This window comes from Gadus macrocephalus, chromosome 16 (genome assembly GCF_031168955.1).
Source record: "Gadus macrocephalus chromosome 16, ASM3116895v1".
Classification (NCBI taxonomy): domain Eukaryota; kingdom Metazoa; phylum Chordata; class Actinopteri; order Gadiformes; family Gadidae; genus Gadus; species Gadus macrocephalus.
In genome coordinates, this window is record NC_082397.1 from 19,439,510 (window position 1) to 19,451,854 (window position 12,345).

General features: G+C 44.4%; 1 protein-coding gene and 1 long non-coding RNA gene across 11 annotated transcripts in view; one reads left to right on the forward strand and one right to left on the reverse strand.

Annotated features, from left to right (window-relative positions):
• Window positions 1–12,142, forward strand: part of myo18ab (myosin XVIIIA b) — a 66,738-nt gene extending 54,596 nt beyond the window's left edge. For 7 of the 10 annotated variants that reach the window (XM_060075601.1, XM_060075603.1, XM_060075602.1 and 4 more), the window contains 6 exons: window positions 1,115–1,252; window positions 1,752–1,937; window positions 2,710–2,849; window positions 3,621–3,665; window positions 6,273–6,395; window positions 7,162–8,641. In XM_060075601.1, the coding sequence (XP_059931584.1) occupies window positions 1,115–1,252; window positions 1,752–1,937; window positions 2,710–2,849; window positions 3,621–3,665; window positions 6,273–6,395; window positions 7,162–8,635 (2,106 nt within the window). In that variant the 3' untranslated portion in view covers window positions 8,636–8,641. Of the gene's footprint in view, window positions 1–1,114; window positions 1,253–1,751; window positions 1,938–2,709; window positions 2,850–3,620; window positions 3,666–6,272; window positions 6,396–7,161; window positions 8,642–10,575 lie in introns of those variants that run through there. The other 3 variants (XM_060075604.1, XM_060075599.1, XM_060075605.1) reach the window with 3 other exon arrangements.
• Window positions 3,417–6,274, reverse strand: LOC132474745 (uncharacterized). Its single transcript, XR_009529716.1, has 2 exons — window positions 5,121–6,274; window positions 3,417–4,290 (listed from the first exon to the last, which is right to left on the reverse strand). It is a non-coding gene; the product is annotated as an uncharacterized LOC132474745 (long non-coding RNA).
• Window positions 12,143–12,345: the final 203 nt, after the last annotated feature.

Sequence of the window (12,345 nt, forward strand, 5' to 3'; positions counted from 1 at the left end):
CTGTCATTTCATTTGTTTCTCTGGTAAGCCCAACCCCACAGGCTCCCCAATCAAAAGCTCTAAGACTTAAATGAAGCACGGCCACCAAGGGAGCTATCAGGCCTATATATCTTGAGCTATCTTTAAGCTTTGCCATGCATAGCTGTACCTTCAATCGCTTTGTCTCATTCTTAAAAACGAATTATCTGCAGTGGCAGGGAGCGTGTGGAGAGGCTTCTGTTGAACCACCTCACCCCACCTGATACGCACACAGACTAGCACCCTAACTTTTTCACCCTAACTTTTTCTCGAAGCAAAAGGTAGTGAAAAGGGAGAGGTAATGTGGTAATTCTCATTCCTTTTTGGTAAACACTATTCACAAATCAAGCTTTATTTAAAATACAGTATATGCTCTTAAACACCTACATGTATTTAAAATACAGTATAAGCTCTTAAACACATCCCTGTATTTCCATTGTGAATGAGAATGGATAAACTGAATTTCAATAGTTAGTTAATCAGCTAGTTAGATTATAGTTGTTGTCATCCTTATTTTCTTCTTACTCATTTGTACATCCCCTATTTTATTGGCAGTTAAAAAGCTGAACCTTTCTCAAAGCTTTGAAATCGCTTTGAAAAATAGTACTTTTAGAAGAATTAAATGTATTCTGTAGCATGTTTGAAGGCTGTAAATTATGGATATGAAGAGGTCCAGTAATGAAGGGCTGCTGCTTCTGAAGCAAAGTCCTACCATGAATCCATGCTGGAGTCTGGACAGAACAGTGTCAAGCTAGTTCTTATACATGGAGGATGGATGGAGAATATGGACCATAATCAATTGCCTCGCCCCTGAGTGAACATATCACGCACAGCAAAAAACAGAAAGTCTTCAGCCCTGCACTCTTTATTTATTATTTAATGTTATGTATTTTTAAGATGTTGATTGCTTCCAGAAGCCTCAGTTTTCCAAAGGGGCGAAATAGCATTTTACCACGGCAAGCTCAATCGTGTGTGCGTGTGTGTGTGTGTGTGTGTGTGTGTGTGTGTGTGTGTGTGTGTGTGTGTGTGTGTGTGTGTGTGTGTGTGTGTGTGTGTGTGTGTGTGTGTGTGTGTGTGTGTGGGGCACCTTCCACAGATGCAAGCTCTGCAGAGTCAGCTGGAGTTCAAGGAGCAGTCCACGGTGGAGAGGTCCCAGGTGGGCCGCCAGGAGGCCAAGGTCCGGGAGCTGGAGACCAAGCTGGAGTTTGAGAAGACTCAGGTCAAACGCCTGGAGGTAGGAGCTAACAGCAGACTGGGGCTGTGTTGGCACTGGGAAGCGGTGTGAACCATTTGTTCCAACAGCAGAGTTGAGACAAAGAATACTCTTTAGCTGACCACATTATTATTTATTTACTTTAAGAACTGCTGCTAATTGGTTAAACTCAATTGGTATTGGTTCTTTACCACGGCAAAAAGCAACGGCTAGGACTTAAGTTGAAGCTTTTAAATCTCAATCAATATAGCCGCAAGGGGTCGGACAGCCACTTACTATGTAAAATATAGGCCAGGACAGCCGCTAATGTGGGAGCTAGCAGGCAAAGTTTATTTTATGGTTCTCAATATTCCTCTTTCGGAGAATGAGCAGGAGCAAAAAAATGCTCAGATCAACAAAGAGAGTTTTACAATGTTATTTTTTTTTAATGTTTACATTGTACCAAATGTATGTAATATATATGCCATGTGTTTTGTGGCCCCTATGCATTGAGTCCTGTACCCTTCTTGTGGCTCTCCAGAGTCTGGTGGCCCGCCTCAAAGAGAACCTGGAGAAGCTGATGGAGGAGCGAGACCACTGCAGCACCACGGAGAACCGGGAGAAGGAGCAGAACAAGAGGCTGCAGAGGCAGATCCGGGACGTCAAGGAGGAGATGGGCGAGCTGGCCAAGAAGGAGGCCGAGGCCAGTCGGAAGAAACACGAGCTGGTAGGGACGACAGTATGCATGTTATTCTAGCCAGGGATGCACCAGGGGCGCGTTCTTACTGCTGATACAGACACAGATGTGGACCTTTTGTTGTGTTTATTTGGTTTTCATTATTTTACTACGTAAAGACATACAGAAACGGAATCATAGATAATGCAAGCCCATTCTAGGGGTGGCATGGAGTCTGGGACGATTCAAGTCTTTGGTTGAAAGCCATTTAGTTGGCGTTATCTTTAATAGTCAGTCGTCATTGAAACATTGTGTGTTTCAAAGCGAGTGCTAAGTGAGTGACATCACAGCATTGCTCGGGTTCTAGAAGGAAAAGCCTATTATTTATACAATGTGATAGGGGGTCTCCTGTTAGTGTGATGACAGTGGCACTATCCTCATTTTAGACATATCGACAGTTATCCTAGAAGGATACACAATGTCAGGAAAACTTTTGTTTGCCTGCACTTTGAAATCATCAAAGACGATCTAAAACATGTAAAATGCAAGCGGTGTCAACAGCCGCTGCCATATCATACAACTCGCACTGGGGAAGATGTAGCTCTGTTGGGACTCGTCGTGCATCGTCACTGCTCTGCCAAATGGAATGGTACAGCATTTGTTTTCTACACTGAAATGCAGTCAAACACTTCTACAGTCTCTTTATTGATGCCGGTTATCTCATGAATGGATGTGGATCTGTATAATTAACGTTCAACAGCAAAAATGACAGCTACGTAATGACTTCTCATTCCTCTCTGACAATGTTCCCTCTTGATGGCAGGAAATGGACATTGAGAGCCTTGAGGCTGCCAACCAGAGCCTGCAGGCTGATCTCAAGCTGGCCTTCAAGAGAATCGGGGACCTTCAAGCAGCCATCGAGGATGAGATGGAGAGTGATGACAATGAAGACCTCATCAACAGGTACACGTGCTGAACCCCACAATCTTGGATTAAGGAATGTGATACGACAGAGAGATACATATACGAGAGGCATCATACAATATTTTTGCTCAATGAGCCCTGTGTACAATTGGACTGACGTAGCATTAGACCGAGCAAGCTGAAATCCAAGTAAGCAGATGAGAATGATTAGCTCGCTATAGTCTTTTACGCTTGGCTGATTGTAAAAAAAAAAGTACAGTGCTTCTCGATTGACCAAGGGTAAATGAAAAATAACCTTATTTCCTTTATCAGAGGTACTGAGGATAGTGACAAAAATATACATGCAGTTTATTATAGCAATCAGCAAATAAAGTCAAAGAAAATACCTTAGGCAAGAGAAAAAAACATTGAATGTTCCTTTGTCTGAAATACCACACAAAAAGAGTAAACCCTTTAATGAGGGCGCCTGAATCCGAAGGATGTTTTCCTAACATATGTTGAGTTGACTTAACTTTGTCACCTTTCCTTGTACCAGTGTCCTTAGAATACATCATGTCAGTGAGTGCAATAGAATGTTCCATGAGTCCGATTTTTTTAAAAGCCAGGCATGATGGTTGTTAGAAAATTGCTGTCTTGTCCATTGTCAGCGTCAGTTAATATTTCTTACTATTGAAAATATTGTTTGTCACAGGGTTTGATTTTTTCATCCTTTCTCATCATTCATGTTTATTTTTGGTTCTTGTGAAATTGAATTGTTGATTTTAACATGCTTTTCATTCCTTTCATCATTTGTCGCTCCACCATTACCAGTTTGCAAGACATGGTGACAAAATATCAGAAAAGAAAGAACCGAACGTGAGGAACTGAGGCTTGTGTTAGTTTGTAGGCTTGCAATATTTACCTGCTCGGGATGATGTAGTATACTGCCGTTTCAGAGAACATTTACAATAGTGTAAAACGAAAGTAGTTAACTCAAGTATCTCGATTGGAAAATTATCCAAATTTGTGGATTTAAACTATCAAAAAAATCTATCTGTTGCGGCACAAAAATACTGCATCATCCAACGTGCAGCAGCAGTTCCCAAATTGATCCAGAAGAGTTAACCCTCCACCGCACGCTGGCTCAAGCTGCATGCTTCAACACTCACCGCTCTGTTTTTCCCTGCCCAAAGCATGAGACAAACCCTCTCAGTGTTATCTGTTTGGATAACCCTCAAACAAGGCCGTCAGGGGAATAATAAGTACATATTGCATAGTTTCTGTTGCCTTGTGTCAGGAACATCGGGGTCAGTTGCTAAAATAACATCCGGTCTGGTTTCGGCTTCCTTGGAGAGTTTTCGAACCCTGCTCTGAGATTTCCTCAATCTGAGGCAGGGCTGTTGGGACTCTGCCCTGCCTTGTTCAAACAACATTCTGCAGCCGGCGGCCCCCTGCTCACCCGGGGGATGACATCGTGCCTGGGGTCCGCTGCCATCCTGATCTAGAAAAGGGAGACATGTCCCTCATCTATCATTTACTTGCTCCTGGTTGAATAATGCATTGTGCTCCCATGTCTTAAAAATCCATCCTGCCCATCAAAAAATTGCAGGCGATCCCACCGCTAACCACTCCTGGTCCTCCCAGGTGTTTGTGTGTTTGTCATTGTTTTTATAGTGTTTGGTGTCAGGAAGGCATGTAAGAAAATTTGCAAATTGCAAAAAAAAACATGAATAATCATACTTTCCCGGTCTGACTCCCAGTCTGACAAAAGGATTCCGAATAGTTAATTGTTAATCAGAACGCCTACATTTGCCTCAGTGTGTTACAAGAGACCTACAGGGGCTCGACTGGCTGCGTGTGAGGCGTCCTGCACCACAAGGGTCTCTAAGACGAGGACACAGAGTGAGGCAGAAGGGGATACATAGGAGCTAATGATGAATGTAATAGTGTGTAACAGAGATGTACAACCAGTGGCGGCGGATTGTCACCGACAATTAATGTCTCCTCTGCACTCTGTTTGTTTGCTCCCCCCCAGGCTTTCAGCGAAGCTTAACTAATAGTATGGTGGTCAAGGACATAAATTGTGGTTGACACCATGTGTGAAGCACTCGATTACAATGTGCCCGCCGTTGTTGTCTTGGCTGCAGACCTGGGAGAAGCCGTGATCAGAATGCTGTGAAGAGGATCTGGGATCCAACGCGACTAACACTTGAACTCTAAAGAGTTCAAGTAAATTTACAAGCATATGGATTTTGCTTCTTCTTATATCCGTGCCAGGTCTTTGAATACAAATGCCTTGTCGACCAATTACAAATGGGTTACGTCTTTCACCTGATTGTGAAGCCTGGCTCCGCCCAGGAGGGTAAGGAAGGTGGGTCGTTCTACCAGGGGTTTTCTGCATCTCCTCTTCAAACCTTTGAAGACTTCAAAGACTTTTAGCCTTTGTTGTCGCTTCACCAGAACACGTAGGTGTATTCACGCACCGACGGTAATAGCCCAAACATGGCCTGCAAAACCAACCACACGCTTATGAGTGATATGTTATTGTGTCTACTCGAGCCCTAACTTTTTCTCGAAGCAAAAGGTAGTGAAAAGGGAGAGGTAATGTGATTTTCCGTGGATGCAGTTACAGTTAAAATGAATTTTCCTCCAATTCCACAGTGGGGTACTCAGTTACAGATGTCCTGGTTCTGAAGCACCCCCATGATGTCTCTCTGAAACGATTAGGCTGATAGAATGTCATTCTGTAACGCTGTGTGGGTGTTGGGCATTGACGGCACTTAATGAGCGTTGAGCTCTCCATCCGTGTCAAATTCCATGACGGCGCCCTCTCAGTAGTTCGTCGATGCATAATGATAATTTAGAGAGAAAGAAAACCCTGCTGTGTCCAGCTGTGTACCAAATCAATCTGTCAAACACGGAGGCTGTTTATGCGTGCATGTGTTGTGAAGTATGCAAGAGCGAGGATCCATCTATTTAATGACTGCTCAATTATTATTCGTAACCCAAGGCTAAAATGGTTTATTAAAGCTGGGTCTTTTATTTTTTGGTGATTATTTTTCCCAAGTGAAATTGTTAGGTTTTTTTGAGTGCATTTTAGTGCACAATAACTTCTCTGTTATGCTCAGAGAAATGCTGTGTGGTTGCTTTGGTAACAGTGTTTGTGTGTTTCAGATATAGGCTTTTGTGTGCATGTGATTTCCAGGGTTCATCTTTGTGAGTGTGTCGGCGCACATTGCTGTCATAGATAAGTGTTGTTTGCTCCCCTCCAGGGTAGCACTAACATCTAGAATTCAAGCTACAAAATATATAACATTTTCACACTTTGCTTCAGCATAGGCAGCCGAGAATCACTGCTTCCCTTTGTCGACTATTACCCATTTTCTAATTACCCCTCTCAACTCTTTTCCCCCATAATATCGTATCACATTTTACTTTCCTTTGTCTTACCTATGTTTTTGTTCCCCCTCTCCTCCATTCTAGCGAGGGTGAATCAGAAACAGACTCTGAGGCTGAGAACCGTGTGGATGGAGTGAAATCCTGGCTCTCCAAAAGCAAGGGGTACAGCAAGAACCTCTCTGATGATGGCAGCCTTAAAAGTTCCAGGTCAGTATAATGTAAATTGTGTTTGCTCGCTTTACTATATCATTCAATCAGTCGCTGTCTGTCTGCTTATGGCGTTTTGCCCTTGAGTTTACATGTTCAAGAGAAACCAAAGCAATGGAAGAGCGAACTCTGATTTTCAATAATTACTCAAACGCATTCCATATCTCTTTCTTTATTGGTGCCTTCTTGATAGCAGGCGGCCTTAAAAGAAAGGTTACCCCGGTGGTAGATTTATCGACATGCCCAGTGGCCAGCTGGCACAGTCTACCTGAGCCTCTCCCTGAGATTAATGGAGGTGTCTGCCAGCTGACGGCTTTCGATTGCCCTAGATTTGTCTCTTTACTAGGATATATAACTCCTCTCCTTTTGGTAAGCCATCTCCTACTTTTGAAAAGTTTGGATAGTTTTTAATCGTACCTACTACGTTCCCCATAGACTGCGTCTATTAATGCTTCCCTTTGTAGGTTAAGTATTTGCCTTTTGTGCTACATTGTGCTGAACAAATTATTGGTTTACTGCAAGCCAACGTCCTATATTCTGTCAGAGAAAGTCTGTTTCATTGCTGCACTTTGTACCAATGATGAGCTGGCAATACTGATATTTTATATAATTTTTTTTTTTATTACCATACCATTCATTTGTTTCACTCTTCAGCTTTCTTCAATCTGTCTATTTCTCTCCTTTCATTTCCTTCCCATTAACCACTTCCATATTTCTTTCACTTTCCCTGGAACCCTTTCTGCCTACACCCCTTTTTTGTCTTTAGATTTGCTGTGAACTTAGATGCAAAGGAAGCTAAGGAATGGAAAGAGGCCAATAAAGAGGTCAATGAGGTAGATTCAAACCGACCCATGTCAGTAATGAGCTCTCTGAGCTACAGAAAGCGCCCCCAACTTAAAGATTCCATTGTTGGGAAGGGTGACGACAACTCCCTCTTAAGCACTCTCAAGGAGAACGGTGGCTCACAGAAGCCCCTGACCTCGTTCACCAAATCCAAACCTAGAACAGCAGATCATGCTGATGGCTCTTCAATCCCCTCATGGAGAAAACCCCTTGCTGGGGATGATATGGATGACAGAGAATCAGTCTTCTCCAAGGCCTATTCAGCAAGGAAGGGAATGGACAGCCGTCTGGCAGACTTTGACATGGAATCAACCATACACAGTCATGCTTATTCAGTCCGGGAGTATAGTCCAGATGACGACACCAAGTCCACCATCGGCTCACAACTGGGCAGCTCTCTGGGACAGCGTCGAGGCTTGTCCCAAGTCGGTGACGGTAACCTCGGGGAGCCGTCGTATGGAAGGCGCAGTCCCGGCAGCCCTGGTTTGACCCGACGCTCCGGCGGCCGCAGCCCAGGGGGCATGAGCCGCGCCGACTCACGCATCTCGGTGGCGCGTAGCTGCCGCCTGAGTGAGTTTGACCTTGACGACAGGCGCAGCGTGGCCTTCACCGAAAGGTCGTCGCACAGTCCCCAGTCCTCGACAGGGCGCAGCGTCTCCATGCCTCCACAAGCCAGATCGTCACTGGGCGACGATGACGACACACTGGAAATGTGTGACGTCAAGCCCGTCAGCCACCGCAACTACCTGGACCCCGACCTGGAGAAGGCCATCAACGAAGTGCTGAGCTTCAAGCCCATCCAGTTCAAGCGCACAAGCCTGGAGGATTCCGAGGCTGAGAAGGAAAAGACCCGGGACGAAGAGGGGAAGGAGGATGGCAAAAGGAGCCGGATGGCGGAGAAAAATCCCCGGAGCGGCAGCAGCCTCAGACGCTCGGCCTCAGCCGTGGACTGCCTGAGGGGCTCCAGTCGGGTGAGCTCTCGCAGCCGAAGCAGCAGTAAGAGCAAAAGCAAGAGCAAGAAGAAGAGAAGAGGCCACAGCTCCGAGTCGGAGTCCTCCGCCGACGACCGGCACAGCAGGAGCAGCTCGAGGAAGGGGGGCAAGAAGTCCAAGAAGAAGTCAAAGAAGAAGGGTCGCTCCTCATCATCGTCTTCATCCAAGTCTGAATCAGACTCAGAGTCTGACTCCAGTTCCGGGGCGTCCACCATCTCCTACCGCAGCGCCAACAGTGTTAAGAGAGCGCCTGGACAGAAGGACTCCGACGGGGCAAGGGAAGAGGCAGCATCCCCTGGTGATGGTGACAATGACAAGACCCCCAACAAAAAGGATGACAAAAAAAGGAAGAAGAAAGTGGACAACCTGATGATGAAGTACTTGTACCGGCCAGACAGTGAATGAGGCAGGCAGTAGGTGTTTGCCTTGTTGTGTTGTGACTCCAAGAATGACCCCGGAGCATGGTGTGATTCTAACCATTGACCTTCACTTAATTTGTCACTTTGATACTTGGGCATTTACACTTTGTTTTTAAATGTTTCTATTTATAATATAACGTTTTAAAGGTCCCATGGCATGCTTTTTGGATGCTTTAATATAGATATTAGTGGGCCCCTAACACAGTATTTGAAGAAGTTCCCGAAATGTGCCGTGGTGCAGAATTACAGCCACTACGAGCCAGTCGCACATTGAGCGTTCCCCAAACACGCCGTTTCGGTGTCTGTAGCTTTAATGCAAATGAGGAGGAGAGAGGCGGGTCAAAGAAGAGGATGGGGGTGTGGCCCTGAGCAGCTTGCGGCCACGTTACCATGCGGTCTGTTTACAGTGGAAGTATCGCAATGGCGAGGCGCACACAGCCCTTGGCTGCGTTCTGTAAATATTCTAGAACACTCCGGGTGCTCCGGCGGGAGTCCTGGAGCTCGTTATCTAAATAATATCATATTATGCATAGATATTTATATCGTATAATACATATTATCACAGCCAAAAGCTGTGTGCGCCTCCAGACGATATTATGAATCTGAAACGACTGTGTCGGGTTCTTCTCTGGTTCTTCCACTTCCACATCGATCTGAAGTAGATTGAACCGCGCGCTGCCCGCTGCCGGGCGGTGGTGCTTCGCGGTGATGGTGCCTCGCGGCAGCAGGCAGCTGGGCTCCACGAAGGCTGAGAACCCCAACTACAGTCTCGTTGTGGAAATACCAGAGACGTCATAGAACCGTTGTGTTATGCGCCATAACACCAGCAGCAGAACGGTTATCCAAATAACAAAGAAGTGTACCACACTTGCGTTACAGTGTGTGTAATCACACCCACACACACACATGTGGCGCTCGCACGGTCGTTGCTCATTGGCGGGCTAAATTCTCTGGGCTGACAAGGCAGAGAAAGGGGAGTTGGCATCTCCCCTTCTGACAACATACGTGGAAAAGTCCAAAACGGCGCATCTGAGCTTTCGTTTTTTCAAAGGCGGATCAGAATGCCTAGTGCTCGTTTTACACCCAATGGAATTTCTAGCTGCTGGGGCAGCATAGGTAGGCTAGGGGTACCTCATATTAATGTTAGAAAACCTCAGAAATCATGCCATGGGATCTTTAACATAAAACTGCTTTGAAGTTAAAAAATCGCATATACTTCTAAATCCTGAAAGACATATCAGGATTTCTGTGAATTATTCACCGGTAAGAGGTAGACCCGGGCTAGAAAGATATTTTGTGACTTTTTAGCCGTGGGATTAAAGCGCATTAATCTCGTGAAAGACTTTCTACCCCAAATTCCCTCCTTAACCTCTGTGATTTATTACCCTTAAATTGTAAAAAAAATAAGAGCAGTCCTCAATTAAGTCAAGCCATCTTCCCTGCAGCCCCATAACTACAGGCATAAATAGACCCAAAGCATCGATCCCCACCTTCTAGTGACTTAATTTAAGGTGCACAATGGACACATTAACCACCAGTTTTGCAATATCAAAGCAGATGAATGTTATATAATGTTAAAAGCCACAGGTAGTTTGCAAGCCGGCATCATTTCATTAGATAACTAGACAATTTGCTTAACATCTTATTTTTCTTTCACCAATACCAATTATTTTACCAATTACCAATACAAACTATAGATCTGAGGTGTACGTATGTTCATCGATTTTTTTTAAAGTACCACTTTGCTTACTGGGCACTGCACGTGACTGTGTATCACAGTGTGGTTGTTTTGTTGGAATGCTTAACATTAAGATTAGGCGGATCCATGTACTTACTCCATAATCTACGGAGGTGCTCCTTATCTCCGGTCTCTGCAACATTATCAAGTGCTGAAAATAAGTCGTCTCGTCTTCTTTCCTTTCTCAGCCCAACGAGTCAGCGTCGATTCGGCTTTGACAGATCTGATGAAGAGGCGGAGGAGGAAGAAAAGGAAGAGAGGAGTGCGCTCCCGTCCTCCCCCCGCTGTTGATGCCAACACAGCGGCCCCCTGTAGGTGGCAGGGACCTCCTGGCGGCCCGATGCATTGGAGCGTTGATGCACACACTGGTCACGCTTTCCATCACTTTATTCTCCTTGCATGCAATTTGTGCCAAATGTTTGCGTCTGTAGACGTAGCAGTCACACACACACACACACACACACACTCAAACACAAGATGAACTCCCCAAGGTATATTAATTTCCTGCCGGAAAGCATCTTGTCGCTTACGTTGTTAATCCTGTGCGGAACTGGCATTGCTGGGTTCTTAAAGGGTTTGGGTGAAGTGTGTGCAGTCTGCGTTCCCAGATCACTGTCTGGAGGCAGTGGCTTGGCTTAGGCAGCACGCCCTTCCCTATTTGCGCTGCCTTGCATTATCGTTGTAACCGAGCCAAAGAACTTGAGGTTGCAATTATATATACTCACACACTATATATAACCAAAAAACACCACCGTGATCGAAGTAGACTCCTCGACAGTTGGTCTCGTCCGGCTGTATGTAGATTTGAGTGAACTGACAGAGGAGACTGAAAACGGATAAAGAAAAGTTTTTATCGGCTTGGTTTTCTAACCTTTTGCTACTTTTTCCCTCTTTTGCTGGCAAATACTTTCTTCCTTTTATGCTGATGCGGCAATAACTACTCTGCAAACCACTTTCCCCCCCGTTTTTATTTGGATTGATTATATGTTTGGAGTATGGCCCTCAAGGAAGTGCATTTCCATAAAGCTTGAGTGTAACTTCTGCAAAATGCCTTTTCAGATTTTCGTCTGTGTCCTAGCAAGAATCATTTTTAACTAAGCTCTGCTCGTCACACAGGATCTGCCTTTTTATTTTCTATCAGACCTACATTGCTTTCCAAAGGAAATTAACATGGGCATTGAATTTAGGTTGCCATTATAAAAAAACACTACTATGAGCTCCTCAGTCACTGAGTTGCTTTTCAATGCGCTCCACTCATTAAGTGTGTCTTCGAGGTCTTTGTGCTGATTAATGATGTCATTTTTCAAAGTAAACGCATTGAGAAGCAAACATGATAACAAAGACTTTCATGGTTGTTCATGTTTGACATCAAACCCATCGGCCATATTTATAATATTTATGAAGTAGAAATACAATATTTTTAGCAAATTGTACATCGTTCATGGATCTTAACATGAGGGCTTCCTGAAACTGAGAAAAAAGTAGGTTGTCATTGCCTCTTATGGGTTGTATTCAACACTATGCAGTCAGGTTGAGGATTTTTTGACTTCCTCTTAATAAAAATGGCTCAATAAACCACTTAATTAAGGAAGATCACTTTGCCTATCGTATACTTTAATATATATGTATGATTTATGCAAGCTTTTAACTGGTTCATGTTGATTGTCATTGAACAAATTCACCATGTGCTATTATGGTAATAATTTTGCATACAGTTTAATATATTGTAAATAAATAATGGTAATTGTTATATAATGCCTCCAGATATCTCTCCTCCGGACTATGTGTGCTCGTGTGTGTTTCGTGTGTGTGTGCTCTCACAGCAGGCAAGTCATATATCTTTGTGAGGTCCAGATTGCCATTCTTACACACACATTATGTCATCCAGTACAGCTTAACTTCAGATAGACCTGGAGAATGTGCGGAACGGTTATTTATGGACTTGCCCAGGGTATCGA